This window comes from Egretta garzetta, unplaced genomic scaffold (genome assembly GCF_000687185.1).
Source record: "Egretta garzetta isolate BGI_Z169 unplaced genomic scaffold, ASM68718v1 scaffold411, whole genome shotgun sequence".
Lineage (NCBI taxonomy): Eukaryota > Metazoa > Chordata > Aves > Pelecaniformes > Ardeidae > Egretta > Egretta garzetta.
This window is the reverse complement of record NW_009258541.1, coordinates 692835-707872: the sequence shown is the minus strand read 5'-3', so window position 1 is coordinate 707872 and position 15038 is coordinate 692835. Positions and strand designations below refer to the sequence as shown.

At 39.8% G+C, this 15038-nt stretch overlaps 2 protein-coding genes across 2 annotated transcripts in view; one reads left to right on the top strand and one right to left on the bottom strand.

Annotated features, from left to right (window-relative positions):
* VSIG1 (V-set and immunoglobulin domain containing 1) overlaps positions 1-8421 on the top strand; it is a 21605-nt gene extending 13184 nt beyond the window's left edge. The window contains exons 4-8 of the mRNA XM_035902087.1: positions 2408-2606; positions 4209-4364; positions 5069-5188; positions 6200-6326; positions 7741-8421. Of these exons, the coding sequence (XP_035757980.1) occupies positions 2408-2606; positions 4209-4364; positions 5069-5188; positions 6200-6326; positions 7741-7924 (786 nt within the window). The 3' untranslated portion in view covers positions 7925-8421. The remainder of the gene's footprint in view (positions 1-2407; positions 2607-4208; positions 4365-5068; positions 5189-6199; positions 6327-7740) is intronic.
* Positions 8422-11601: 3180 nt separating this feature from the next.
* The window catches only part of PSMD10 (proteasome 26S subunit, non-ATPase 10), a 5483-nt gene continuing 2046 nt past the window's right edge, over positions 11602-15038 (bottom strand). The window contains exons 2-4 of the mRNA XM_009646697.2: positions 14053-14199; positions 13779-13945; positions 11602-12762 (exon numbers count right to left, since the gene is read on the bottom strand). Of these exons, the coding sequence (XP_009644992.2) occupies positions 12609-12762; positions 13779-13945; positions 14053-14199 (468 nt within the window). The 3' untranslated portion in view covers positions 11602-12608. The remainder of the gene's footprint in view (positions 12763-13778; positions 13946-14052; positions 14200-15038) is intronic.

The following is a 15038-nucleotide window of genomic DNA, read 5'->3' as shown; positions in this document are numbered from 1 at the left end:
GATGCAATTAATCACGAGGAGATGCAAACCCAGCCCATCGCTGCTGAGATCTGTACAGGAACACCAGTTAAGAGGAGCCCGAAGTCAGAAGTCACAATTCTCGTAACTCTGGCCTCTTGCAAGGAAGTAACACTCTGTTGTTGCTCATACTGAGATAAATGTAGAATGAGACAAGCGTAGCCAGTGTGGTTTTGTAACTACAAGTAGATCTTTTTTTTAATGAGAGATTTGCTTAAACCAAACTCCCTATCTTTCCTTGGGGAATACAAGGGTGTGCATCCAGTCTCTTAGTTTTACAATAGAGGTCCATCTCTAGACATTTGCAAAGCATAAAGTCAGTTTTAAAACTGATGGCATTGCATGCAAACAATGGCAACTGGAGAGTCTACCCAGCTGCTCAGCAGACCTAACCTAGTTTGCCACTGTGCTAACACTCCACCTCTTACTCTTCCTCACTGCAACACCAGTTTTCCACATGTTGGCAGGGCAGTAGCGTAGCTTTGGTATTCAGAGCCCTGCATCCATTGTACCTGGTGTTTGTAATCCTGGGGCAGGGAAAGATAAAAGTCTGGCCAGAAAGTAGGCAAAACTGCACTTGAGATGGGGCCAAGCTGCAGTACTGGAGCTGCTGGTGCTGTGTAATCGGGGTTCCGACCTTCATTTGAAAGCCTTATCATTGCATAAACCAGCTGCACTCTGGCAGTTTTGGGGTGTAGCTTGCCTTAAGCTAATACAGGCTTTCAGATAACATTGCTTAAAAGACTTCAGTCAACACTGTATCGGGGTGGATAAATAGAATTAAGAATAACTGTTCTTAATTCAAAATGCAATCAGTTGATCTACAAAGTAAAGCAAATTATACTTCTTGCCTGGGGATCTCCAGCATCCCTAAAGGCAGGGAACTTTGACCAAAAGGAAATTTTGCTACTAGTCAAGTGTGAATGGCATTTCACAGGAGTCTGTGAAACTTTCCTACAAGCATTTTCCAGCTATTCCCATTAAAACACCATGCTGTCGGTCCAACTTCAATAAATACACTTACACTGCTGATTCTGGAATACTGACAGTAGGAACAATGCTAGATCTATTTGGGTCCCAACCTGTAATTCTATATGGTTACCTCTCACCAGTTTAAAAAAAAATTACTGACTATGCTGGAACTGTTCACTTTGCCTAGACTACTGAATATACTGCCCACCCCAAATACTATCACTTTTACGCAACACTATCATTAACATCTGAGAAAAATAATTAAAGTTCCGTAATTTTTCACATTAGCTTTGCTCTTTCAGGTTTTGGTTCCACAGCAGAGCTAGACTGGACAGAGCGTGTGTACTCCTTGAGAACTATTACATTTACCCCAGAGCAGATGAGATACAGCAGTTCCTAAACAGACTCAAGGCCCAAGTCTCAGACTGCCAACCAGGCTCCACAACAAACACGATTCTACCTCTCTTTTCGGTCAACAGGTTTGGGCTTAGAAGCTTATGAGGCCAATTCTACTCCCCCAGTGCTGTTAAGTACAATTGATGCTACTGAAGTCAGTGAAGTGAGTCAACATTAAACAGCAAATTTTTATTTGGGAGGAAATGTTGCATCCCTTAGACACACTTATCCTTACTATGTCTATAACTCTGCAAAACTTTTTTTATTGTTTAGTAAAAGAGGAACTTCTTGATCCTAAATAGGTGCCCCTCCAAGCACTGAGGCCAACAGCTATTCTTGACTTCCACCTATGGTATAAACTCAAAACCCCAAGATAGCCCGTGACACTGGCTCTGACCCCGATTACACAAACACGGAGAACAGCATGGTTGCTCTAATTGCATGTATGATGATTCTGCTGGTGTTCTCATACTGCATTTTTATTGCTTCCAAATTCACTGCCAACAGATCAGGCGCGTTGTTTGCTTAGACCTATGTCTTGTGGATTCATTTCAGTTCTCTGTTTGCTAGCTTCTGTATTTGGAAAGCTCTGCAGCCATCCAGTTTTTGCAATGACAAGTCCATTCTTGTCACAATCTTCTACTGAGATGCTTATTGATAATATCACAAATTATCCGTGCCTCAATTAGTACCACCATTCATTGTGCATGTCAGCATTTTTTCAGAGGAACTTTTGTTTTCACAAATGCATCAGTCTGTGACTGGAATATCCACAAAGAACTAGCTACTGTCCATTTACACAATTAAAAAAATCCCATTTCTGAAAAGCTTGTCTTTTAAAAACCACTAGAAATATTCAAGTGTGCCGTGTTTTCATCTCTGCTTTCTTGGGGCAGGGGACAAGAAATGGGGTGACATTGCTTGGCTTAATCAGAAATCAACTATATTCCAATTATGAGTACCAAATAAAGCGGCAGTGACATGTCTTGTTATTAAACTAACAATTGATTCTTTATTATAGATCTATTATTATTCAGGAGGCCAGTCTTACTCCTATGGAGAGTTTAAGAACAGGATAACAGCTGCAACAAGTCCAGGGAATGCATCAATAACAATCTCCAACATGCAGCCCTCAGACACTGGTTCCTACACCTGTGAAGTTTTCAGCCCACAGGATGGCGCTGGACAGAGTCAAAAATCTGTGATTGTCAGTGTGCTGGGTAAGTGCCTCACCTCTCTCTTGCTGTATTCTAGTTTCCTTCCCTTACTATGAAACACTGAATTCATGGCTCAAAATACGTAGGACCAGAGGGAATAACAGAACTGCGATAAACAAGGCCCATGATGCAGAGATGTTTTCCAAGGGCTTGGAGGCAGGCAGAGCCTGGGGTGCCCTCTAGCTTCCAGACAAAGCAGACCTGATACCACTCTGCAGCTACGCTTGCTTGACCCATGGTAACATTGCTTTCTCCCACCAGTGGCCTTCAGATTCACTTTGTGCTCTCAAAAAGCTACTTAATGTCAGCAGGTAAGCGGGTAGCTGGAATTACTCAACTTAACTACCTTTTTCATGTTGGAAAACAAAGTACTACTAACTAATTTTGATAAAAACAAAAAGCCCTTTAGCTGGGAGCGACAACTTCTCTCTGAAACCATTACTTTTTAGTATAATCCAGCCCCAGCAAAGACCAAAATTTTACTAATTTTATGTTGGTCATGATGACTTGTGTAAATCTAGGGAGAGGCGGCAATACAGCCCAAGGCTTCTGGCTCATCCCCAGAAACTCTAGAAACTTAGTATGTGTTGGATGGAAGTAGTACAAAGTCTGTTTTGGACGGAAGAAAGCAATAGTTCAACCACAAACAGGCAGGACAGAAAAGATGAAAAGCAATGGAGTAAGACATTTTACTACCTAATAAGATAAAATTTTGTACTAACCCCATCTAATCATTGCTTTACTACTGAGAATTCATACCCGGTCAGGGTGATAAATCAAAGTCATATGAGAACGTGATTCCAACAATATTTGCCTATCTGCCAGGGATAAGAAAAAGATGTATGTAAACTCAACCCCTGAAAAATCAAAGCACCTTTGTTAATTCTCATCTAAAATTCCCCAAGCAAATAGTAAATCACGGAGCAGCTGAATAAGAGAGTGTACTTTTCACCTGAAAACAAAGACAGGTTATTCTTTTAGGCACACAAAATTGGGCTGTGTTGGTTGCTGGTATAGTTCCACTGATGGTAACTAAAGAACCACAACAGCGTATCTATAGGTAGGAAATGAAAAATAATAGGTGTAAGTGAACACAGAATCCTCTCCTGGGTGCAAAGTGAGGAAATGCTATCAAAACAGCTATATATTATTTAACAGAACTGTAGTTAATTTATTTCCTCCACAACTGCACTATACTGAAGAATTGGGTCTTGACTCTCTCCTTTGTGTGGAAAAGTTCCTGCTGTGTCCCTAAAGAAAATGATGCTGCTATGTGGCAGAATGGTGTATGACAAATTGGATCATTATAATTAAAGTAATTGATAGTATTCATCTCAACACCTCCATAATACTACTTAGTATGCAAATGGAAGAAAAGATAATAAAAATATATCCTAGGCCATGTACATATATCTAATATTACTCAAATCTTTACGGGAGAGCCTTTGGTCAGAGCCATAAACAAGACTCTGCTCTCAGATGGAAATCTGTAGCTGGGGTGCAGTTCTTTACTTATAGCAGCACATTACCAGAACTCGAGGTGGACGATTGCAGCCCCAGGTATGTACTCACAATGTTTCTGTTCTCCTCATTGTTATTTTACAGTCAAACCATCAAAACCGTTCTGCAGAATAGAAGGAACGCCTGAAAAAGGCCATCTAATCTACCTCTTATGCAAATGTGAAGAAGGATTGCCTCACCCTACCTACCGCTGGTACAAAGTAGATGAGAATAGCCTCAAGCCTGTGACTGAAAAACTTGGTACGTAACTACAGAACTACCATACTGTGTTCAAGATCTGGAATTCCATAGTACCAGCCATTTCAAACACTGTGTATCACATAAGGGAGTTAAAACTTACTGGCCTTTTCTGACAGTCAATGTCACAAAATCATATTTTTACTTATTCAAATCAACTGATAGCTTGTCACAAACACAGGACACTTTTTCTACTTGTTTTAATAAAAATTGCATGGCACGTTAAAGTCTTGTCTGTGCCATTACTTTAAATTGTTAAAATGGGAGAAATGTTTATGCCTTTACATCTCCCCTTACCTTGGAATTTTGAGTGAGCTTATACTCAACATTAAGTTCAGTCAATTTGTTGTTCAGGTGCTAAGACCTCCAACCCGAAAATCTTCGGTACCTGTTACACTTTCGTTTGTGAATTTACACTGGCAACTGTATCAAGGTGGCTAAAACATCAGACAGACTGGTTAGGGGCCTACTCCTCATGTTCTAATACACTCCTGCAGACTCCACTGCAGTAATTTTCAAGGCAGGTAAATGTTTTTTATTTAAAGAATATAAAAAACCCCAAATGAATGAATAACTGGAGAACCCTGATTCTAATGTCTTGATAGCTCTCAGAAATACAGAGTAAAGAAAACCTTTACCTCTGCACGTTACCAAACGTTTGCCTCTGCAGTATACAAAGGGTAACCTGTACCTGCTCTCTGTCACAGATCCAAACACTGGCATTCTTTACATTGGCAATCTCACCACCTTTGAAACTGGGTATTACCGGTGCATAGCCAGCAATGTCCTGGGGAACAGTACCTGCGAGCTTGACCTAACTGCAAAACGTAAGTTTAACGCATGAAAGTGATGACATATTTGATGTATGATGTGCACGGTTTGCAGGAAAATGCTGTAACAACCCTTAAGCATAGATTTTTTTTCCAAGTAAGACCAGAACGGGCTTTGGAGAGCTCAGAGTTTTCATCCAGGCATGCCCAGAATTTACACTGACTTAGACCACTCATTTAACATCTTCAGCTTCATTTCCCACTGGGAGCAGGAGCTGAACATGCCTCTGACTGCAGGGCCTTTACTGAGAACTGACAGACAAGGATTTTAGAGCAATTTCTTCAGCCAACAGTCCCACTGAGGTCCCCCCACCCCAGAATTTACAACCATCACTGGTAGTATATGGTATGAAATGTGGTACTAGAAGGACCAGGGGGCACTGCAGATGTGACCACTAGCTAAAAATACCTTATCCTGACTGTTCTTAAGCAGTGGTCAACCACATCTGTGTGCAGATTTTTCACATAACCAGTAACATTCAACAAGAGCCAAGCAGATGTTGTACAGCCAGCCACGAGAGATGTCCCTGAAATGGTCACTCAATTACTCAGTGGCCTATACCATGGAAGCGCAGGCCAGAGCTACAAGCTGTACTGAAGGTTTTGGGGGCTCACAAATGATCAGATCATACATTTTACATCTCAGCTGAAAGACAGAGACAAAGGGGCAACCTGAATTTCAGAATTTGTTCGCAAGGATTGAAGAGCAAAGGCTTTCAACTATTTCCAGTGTTAACAGCCTAATGTTTCCCTTCGTCAGGCATAAACACGGCGTTTGTTGGGGTAGGGAGCTACCCAACAAGAAATGAGGCAGCAAAGGTCATAAAAGCACAGTTCTCTTTCCTAGAGAATTTCTGGCCTCCCTCCTGGAAAATAGAGCTGTCTGTCCGTTTTTTAGTTCTTTGAATCCAATGCCTTCTTTCTGCTAAAGGCCCCTCCATTAAATTTCCTTGGGATTTTGCTAGAATACTTTTGAAAAAGTCAAGTAATCTTTTTTTGTCTTTCCAGATTCAGACAGTGGTATTGTTGTTGGAGCATTTATTGGAGCAATTGTGGCAGCTGCTATCATTTGCATTATTGTCTGGGTCTTAACCAAGAAGGCAAAGAAGAAGAAGTCATCAAGCAATGAGATGCAGTAAGAGTTTCTGTTTGCTTCATTTTAAGACAATTATTTCTGTAAAACAGTGCTGATAACCCAGAACTAAAGTAAAATGTAATTACTCTATACATTTTTGAAGGTTTTGAGAAAACTTCCAGAGTGAGTATATTTGCTTTTGTGTGACTTTTAAGCTGTTGCTCTTGTAACAGAAGTTGCCCTCTTCCCTGTGTTTACAGGCATCTACCACTTAGCAGTATCTAAAATAGGAAAGTAAATGTTTTTTAAACAACATAAACTAGAAGTGGTGAGTTGGAAAAAGTTTTTAATATTTAGAAGTTAATGGTGGCTCTTAATGGCAGATGGAGGAAGTAAAAAAAGAAATAGCAGCTAAAGGTTGCCTCAGCAAATTTACTGGGATTGTACATTACTGGATTTAAACACAGACTCAGTTCAGTGCTATTTGAAATTACAGGACACATGCTTGGGATACTCTAAGGCATCTCAAATGGCAGGAGACACAAGGGTTAGGCAACAGAATGGAGCCCAGAATGTCCATTTTGATCCTGCTCTGGAAATGTCTTTTCTTCTGTGCTTTGGTTGCTCATTTTTCCTTAAATTGCCAAAACTTTACAATAGGGATAATCTCATAGGCTATACAGATTGTATTTAGTCCCATGATGTTAAATGCTAAATTAATATATGCAGCTGAGGCCAGAAAAAACCATTATGTCATCTGGACACTTCCCTGTAGCACAGGCCTAAGACTTCCTGATATGGAATTCTGCTAATCCAGACCAGTGGCTGGTCACTCATGTACCTTATTTCTGCTTTCAATTGATGTAGCATTAACATCTAATTTTGTGCTCGGATCCTAATAAATCTTCCTACATTGAATTAATCCACGAGTATCTGATATTTTTAAATGTCAAAGTGCGCAAATATCAGGAGTGGGTTTATTACTGTTTTGATAAGATAAATGGAATTCATACCTGTTACTAAAAATATTTTTATAGATTTCAGCCTTTTCATAGCTCTTTTCTGACTGCACTCTATTTTTAATGTACTTGAATCATGCACCAGATCTGCATGGAACTTCTCAGAAAGCTCACACCAAGCAGTGTGTTTTGCTACCCCTTCTCTGACACTGTTTGCCAGCACTTAGTTTCCTACTCTGCTGTCCTGGCCTAGCGTTTAAACATACTAAAATCCATTTTATTTTAATGGGATCACTTAAACCAGTGATGCAGATCAGTCTTATTATCTAACACTCTGTCACTCTGTCTCAGCAGCAGTGATGCTGTAGCCTTCAGGTGCTCTTGAAACAGAATCATAATAATAAGGGGGTTACTGTTTAGATAACAGAACTAGAAAGACCCCTTCTTTTGAAAGACTCTAGTGTAGGTGGGATTTCAACACGTGAAATCACAACACTCATCCTGTTTTCCTGCAGAGAAATGGCTCAGAAACAATCCAACGCAGAGTATGTTCAGGTACCTAATGAAGAAAACATTCCTGCGACCACAGTTCCACCAAGCAATGCGACAAATGAATACCCTAGCGTTGATGAAACAGCAGCCTCCGGAACACCCCAAAATTATGAGAAGCAAGAAGCGGAAAAAGAAGAAATAGCCTAGAGTTTTAGTATAGTTTTTCTTGTCAGCTTTGAACCCCTTTATGCATAAATTGTTGCCATTGAATTAACACAGAAGCATGACTAAAACTTAAACGGGCATTTGTATTGTGGCCCACTGGGCTGGAGATTGAAAGGGGTCTGTTACACACGCACTTCATGAATAGCAGAAGATTTGGCCTTTAAAGTTAACCAAATTTCACTTATTATCTAGTTATAATGATACATAAATATAAGCGTTAAAGGCTGTTACCCACGTTTATCCAACCTATTTTGCAAAACTAATTAGGAAATGGGCTGAAGCATTTGACTTAAAAGCAAGAGCTTTCCAGTCAACTATCAGCAATGCTGTATGTACCCATACAGTTCTGAAGCACAGCAGTCTTGTCCAGAAAGTGTTGGCCAACGGTGTTGGTTTCCTCCGCACCAAGAACAATCATCATGGCCAACACATTGCAGTGTTTAAAGGATCTGATTTTGCAAGTAAAAAGAAGTTTCATCAATGTCATCAGAGTGCAGAGAGACCTGGACCAATGCAATTTTCTGTGTCTGAATTTCACTTAAAGCTAAAAAAAAAAAATCCTGGAAACATTTACTTTGTTGCTACCTGACATGGAATACATTTTGTTAACAGTAACCTTTTCTTGGCTTTAAAGTTCCCAAAGCACCAGCATTCCAGAGTTGTGTGTTTAGCGGATCTTGTTTTCAGTTTAATGGAACTAGCATTCAGGTACCCAGTTCAGACGTCGATTGACTGGTTTCCAAACAGGAGCTGGAAATCTAAATCCCTTGCAAGGCTTGTTATAGCAGGCACACAGAGTATCAGGTTCCTCATGACGCGCAGATACAGCTGCTTTCAAAACTTAGAAGTGAATATTGCCTACGATACAACACAGTAGTTTGAATTGCTTCCTCTGCCTGAGATAATTTAACTCTATTTCCAGGCAACTGCCCTACCCACTAAGCCACAAACTCATGATACTTTTCCTCTGGTCTCTTTAGCCCAGTGTAACTTTATTTTCTATAGGTGAAAGCAACAAGAGGAAAGGTAAGTAAGTAGTGCATCCACATAAATAGCCAACAGCTGAGTAATGAGCACTCTCTTGAAAGGAGAAAAGGGCCATATACACTTTGATCGCTAGACACCTCTTCTCTCTGGGCCTCGTTTCTAAGGTTAAGCAAACTCAGTTGTCCAAAAGGGCAAAGATAGGTACTTTCAGAAGAGCTCAAGGACTACAGGGCTTAGGTGAATACAGACACACAGCCTCAGCATGAGGCAAATACTCACTGACACAAGGACACTGGTTTCAGTCTCATGCACTGCAGAAAAATGTTGTCTGGCTCAGGGATCTGGAATGTTTTGTCACAAGTCTTTTATAGGATCTAATGTTCATAAATCCTTTGGTGACTGTTCCTAGCCTGTAAATATCAGTTATATGCAACAGTCATCTTTAAAATAGATAAAAGTATACATCTGTGCCAAAATTTTCAGGTTTAGCTCCTACAGCTGTAAGTATGTTTATCAAGAAAGTGACCACAAAAAAAAAAGAAAAAAAAAATCAATATTTAAAGAAGATGTAAGGCATGAGGTCCTGATTAAGACTCAGTTTGGATCATTAAGCATAACTGTATTCATTGCCCTTCCTACAAAATTTTCTGGCTTTCAAATATCTGTCTTTGATAGGTGTGTCCCAGTGTTTAGCCTCATTCCAGAGCAAAAGAGCCTTTACAGTGTTCTTATAAGACTGTTTTAGCCAAAAACTGCTTGTGCCAGACTGCGAGGGCCAAACCCTTACCAACACCAACACTGCCATATTCTACCAGCGGATCCTTACATTCCTTTCTCTCCAAAATACCCAGGGTAAACCTTAAGTCGTGACCTGCATGGAAGTCCCTTCTTAATCAGGTATCTCTCTCTTATTGACTCTTGAGGCAACTGTGCTATGAAAAATTCAAAGGCACATCCTTCAATCTAGGTTTAAAAGCTTACTGAAAATTTCTGATATTCACAACCAAAGTTTTGTAAGCATGCAGAACTATGACATTAAGCATGCTCAGTAACAGTAAGAGAAGAGTAAGTACTACGTACTCCTGTTTGGGTGCCATTTCTTACCAAAGGAGTTTCCTAATGAGGTCATTCAAATCAATTATTGGTACAAGGGAGCCCATGACTTGGCTGGCAGTGGCATTAATTTTAAGTAATTTCTTCTCTGACATTCCCAGGCATTCTTTTACTCTTGCCCTTCATGGGAAACAACTTTCTTCATGACACTGCTGTAGTTGTATTAGTTATTCTGAAGTCATCTCCTGTACATACGCATCTTAGTTACATTTTTCTTAGTGCAACAGCTTTCTGACTTTCACATCTCTGCTACAGCACTATTGTGATTGAAGGGGGGAATATGTTATGTGGTCATTACCATAATTTTATAATCCTTCCTTAATCACACCACAAATTTCTCTGCATGTATTCCTTATATAACTTGCTACAGTAAGATAGGAACTTATGCTGGTGAAGCTGTAATTACCTTCTATAGCTAATACTATCTTCCTAGAACACCACAGGTCTTACATTTGCTAAAGAATGTAGATTTTGCTTAAGTTATGTTTATGTTTTTATGTAAAAAGAACAGCTGAACACAAGTTCTAGACTAATAATTCCTCTCATATTTCTAATTAAATTAAAAAAAATAAAAGAATTAAAAAAAAAACAACAAACCCAAACAAAAAGCAAAAATAAGAAGCAAGAGAGATTGCTGAGGGCGAGGAGGAAGGTAAGGAAAATAACATTTATTTGGAGTTTCTTAACACATTGAGATATTTTTGTAAGCCTTCTGGCAGATGTTTGTTCTCATTATGAAGTTTCTCTCATGCAAAATAGTTTATTAAAAAGGATGGGGCACTGTTCCTAGATTTCCGCTGATGCTCTTGGCAGAGCACAAGCCAAATTAGGTATTGATCCACAGTGTGTAGCTCAAAAACCCTGCAGAGCTATGCAGGATGCAGAAACATTTTTCAAAGTTTGCCTCAGATGTTCCGACAGTCTTTGCTGCATGGCCCATTTATATTCTCCTGAGGGAGCAGGGATCATTAATATGGAAACCAGATATTAAGCCAACATTCAAGGGACCATCTCCTAGGGAAGTGGATTTAGAAAGCTACAGAGCTGTGGCAGGGTATTTTTGCTACACAAAGATCAAGGATGAACACAGAACTCAGAACTCTAACTTCACCTTTTCTCAATTCAAGTTTTCAGCAGTGTCTGCACAATATATAAGAAACATTTACTCAGCCAGGTTCCTCCTTCAAGCAAGGTCTTCATGGCCAGAGCTTGCTGTACAGGCAAGTTATCCCTCCTGCTCCCAATAGGTACCCTCGGTGAAATTTAACCTGCATTTTCCTTTCTAAGATAGACTTAAAGTACTTGATGAAGATATTTGTTTGGTTGTAAGTTTCTGTCTTGCTTATCAAAATAAATTGCATTACCTTAATTCCTACAAGTCAAACTGTAGAAACTGTCATCTTCCATTTCAACCTTTCCTTGCAGCTGAAGAACAAATGCGTTCTATTTCCATACTGTGTAATGGATGGCAGGGTTTCATCCGACTTGTTCACATCCCAAGCTATTTAGAAAATACAAGCTATTTAGAAAATAATGGTTTTGTTACATGTATGTTTAATAAAGTTTTATAACACCAAAGACTGCTGTTTAGGAAGTTCTTTATTCCACAGAATTTCATCAGCATTGTTTGTTCAGGAAGGGAAAATCTATCCCACAAGTGTTAAAAGTGATCTTACCAACATCAGAACAGAAAGTCACTTTTCAGACCCAGGCTCATTAGCTCTGCCTTCTAATAACTTAATACCAGGATTTGCCAAGGAGTAAACAGAGATTAAATTGGGCTTCTGTTATAAAATAAGACAGCAAACTGCAAGTGTCGGTGCTACATAATGGGAGTGAAACAGAACAGAAATCTACAGAAGGACCAAGAGTAAATAAAATTAGATTTGAAGTACATCCCAGAGAAGTATCCAGAGCCATTCATTATACAATAGTATATTTGCAGAGGTAACCCTGAAACTGCACCTGCATTCTGCAAGCGGTCCAGTGCACTTAATCAAATACATATATTTAAAGATTCAAAGAAACAGCATAACAATAACAACAGAAAAAGCTTTAAACACTTGGACCTCACTTGGCTAGACTAAGAGGAGTAAAAATGGATATAATTATCTGAGTAACTGAGCAAACTGCATTCTACAAAGGGGGAGGTGTAGTTCAGAATCATCTGAAGAAGAGAGCCAGTACCCACAAAAACGAAACCTAAAATAAGCTTCCAAAATAGAATTGAATTTAAATGGTTAAAGCATTTTTGGTCCTGTTGCTTGAAAGAAATAATCCTAAACCACATTCTGAAATAGAAGGAATGACCGCATTTATACAGATCATATCAGAAACTGAAAGAAAACTGCAAGATATTGAAAAATACTTTAAAAATCAGTCAACAAAGTAGTACAAAGAAGTACAAACAGTTGTTTTGGCACTGTACTTGAAGGGAAGCTAGAGATACACACTTTGTTACCATGCTGATGCCCATACATGACATCCTAGCTGAACTACCAACACACGAAGTTTGCAGTCTTAAATACAAACACAACAAGAAAGAGACTCAAGCCACAAGTCCCCACTAGCCTTCCACCATTCTTTTAAGTATGGCTCCCAGGCCACCTTTTGCCACTTTCAGTGGGGTCAGTTCTTCTTTATTCTCAATGTGAATACTTGCACCGTGAGACACCAGCAGCTTTGCCTCCTCCACTCTCTCTTCATCGCAGGCTAAATGACTGTAATAAGAACAAGAAACCCACAGCCACTATTGAACAGTCCCAACTTATGAGGAGCAATAATTATGCCTCGTCAAAACGACAGCGTCAATGTTGGGGGTGGGGAAGATACATCCTAGAACAAAACCACACGCAACCAACTACCTACACAGATTCCAAAGCTTGCTGTCCAGTCACTCTGCTGTCATTAAGCAACTCAAGAACGTTCCTTCTGCTATTGTCCTCGCAACATTAAGACACTTCTTTAGATTAGGATTTGGCTCTGCAGTCAGCAAATCTAAGGAGCACATAATCCACAGTGAAATTGGAAAATAGTAATCACTATTTGAATTGAAAGTGATAAACTAAACCATATGATGCTTAAAAATAATCTTAAGTAGAGTTACTGCAAATGCAGCAAACGCTTTTTTCCATTTGGTATAGTATCTTGAGAATAAACATGTGTGTTCCAGGACAATACTGGGGTTTACATACAGCTAAAACATAACGCTTGATCTTATTCATGGCAAAATCTTGATTCCACTGTAGACAAGGCAGAGTTTTGCCACCAACTTCAAAACAGATTCAAACTGATCTCCAAGGTAGTATCAAACAATGGACTGACTGTACTTAAATTGCAACTTATTTTCTTTAGAGAGGTGAAGAAAAGGTTCCAAAATTAGTTCTTGCTTGGCAGGACAGAGTAGGCCAGCCTGCAAGACCAGTTTCCTTTGACTTTGATGTCATTAGCTCACTTTCTACCCTCTAGTGGCAAACGAATGTATTCCAAATTACTACAAAAGGTGTTCTAGACTTTTTCAGTAGATGTAGTAACACAAATTAAAGTAGGTACGTACAGACACACTTAGGCAAAATACTAAGTATGATTTTCTCAAATCCTTTTAAATTACATAGGGGTGTGAAGCAAGGGAGTATTTTGAGGCAACGAGAAATTAAAACAAGGAATTGAAGTAATGGAGTTTCCTTTCATAGAGATCATGCTATATTACGCAAAATAAAAATAAAAAATTACTTACAGAGGAGTATTCCCTTCAGAGTCCCGTATATTAACAGATGCGTTGTGCTGCAGAAGGATCTGTACCATTTTTAGGTTTCCTTTGGCTGCTGCTCTGTGTAACGGGGTGGATTCAAAGTGATCTGTTGCATCTGGATCAGCTCCATTCTCTAAAAGCATGATTGCAATCTGAATATGTAGAAGGAGAAAGGAGGGAGGGAGGAGGAGGAAAAGTTAATATAACTAAATACTTCTTCCAAGAACACCACCACTTCTAGTAGCACAGGCAAACGTACCTCCTGCTTATTTTTGGAGGCTGCATAATGCAAGGGCGTACAGCCGTTCTGATTGACAGCATTTACATGAGCACCCCGGGCAATGAGGGCTTTCACAATGTCATCACGGCCTGCCGAAGCGGCAATATGTAAGGGAGTCCAACCAGCCTACAGAGGCAAGAAAAAACCCCATGTTACTCAAACCAGGAGTTTTAGGCAAAAGCTGTGACAAAGCATAACCCCAATACAGTCTCGGTTACTCATTAGTCATACTGTGCATATTCTTCTAACTGTAAATCTAAACATTTCTGATACCAGAGAGACAAGTCTCACGTCCTCTCACATGCCTGAGTTCAGTACCTGCCAAAAGCTGCCAGTTAAACAACAGAAAACACTTCTGTTACGCAGTTATGCACAGCATCTTGCAGGGCACTTTGCCCCAGCGGAATTAACAGTAGTGCTTTTTTAAGAACAAATTTAAGAGTGGTGGAAAAGGGTGTCCAAAAGTTTCTGCAATCTTTTCCCTACCCTACCCTCGAATTAGAGTGATGGGACAACATTTCTTTCTTCAAGGATGATCTTTAGGATGTTTCATAATGGGTTTGATTATTTCAACCCTTCCTATAGAACAGTAACAGACCATCTCCTTTCCAAGTGTGAAATCACTGAGCCTGTCACCTACTTTGTAACGCCTTCCCCAGTAATAAGAAATCTTCAGGGTACCTCAAGATTTGGCACAACATTTTTAAGGGGATCACACCGAGATAAAGGTAACACACACACCCCCCCCCAACAACGTGAATACACCCGATTTTGCAATTTTGTCCCTAAGAAGAGTTCTCCTAAAACTCCTTGACCATAAGCGAGACTCATCAAGTCTCATTACCCCCTCTTCCACATGAACAGTGAAATACTTCAAGTTGCCGTTCTGGCGCACACACGGGGCTGTGCGCTTCCTGAGACCTGACAGAAACCACGCTGGGTACCGGCTGACGGGAGGGAAGCCG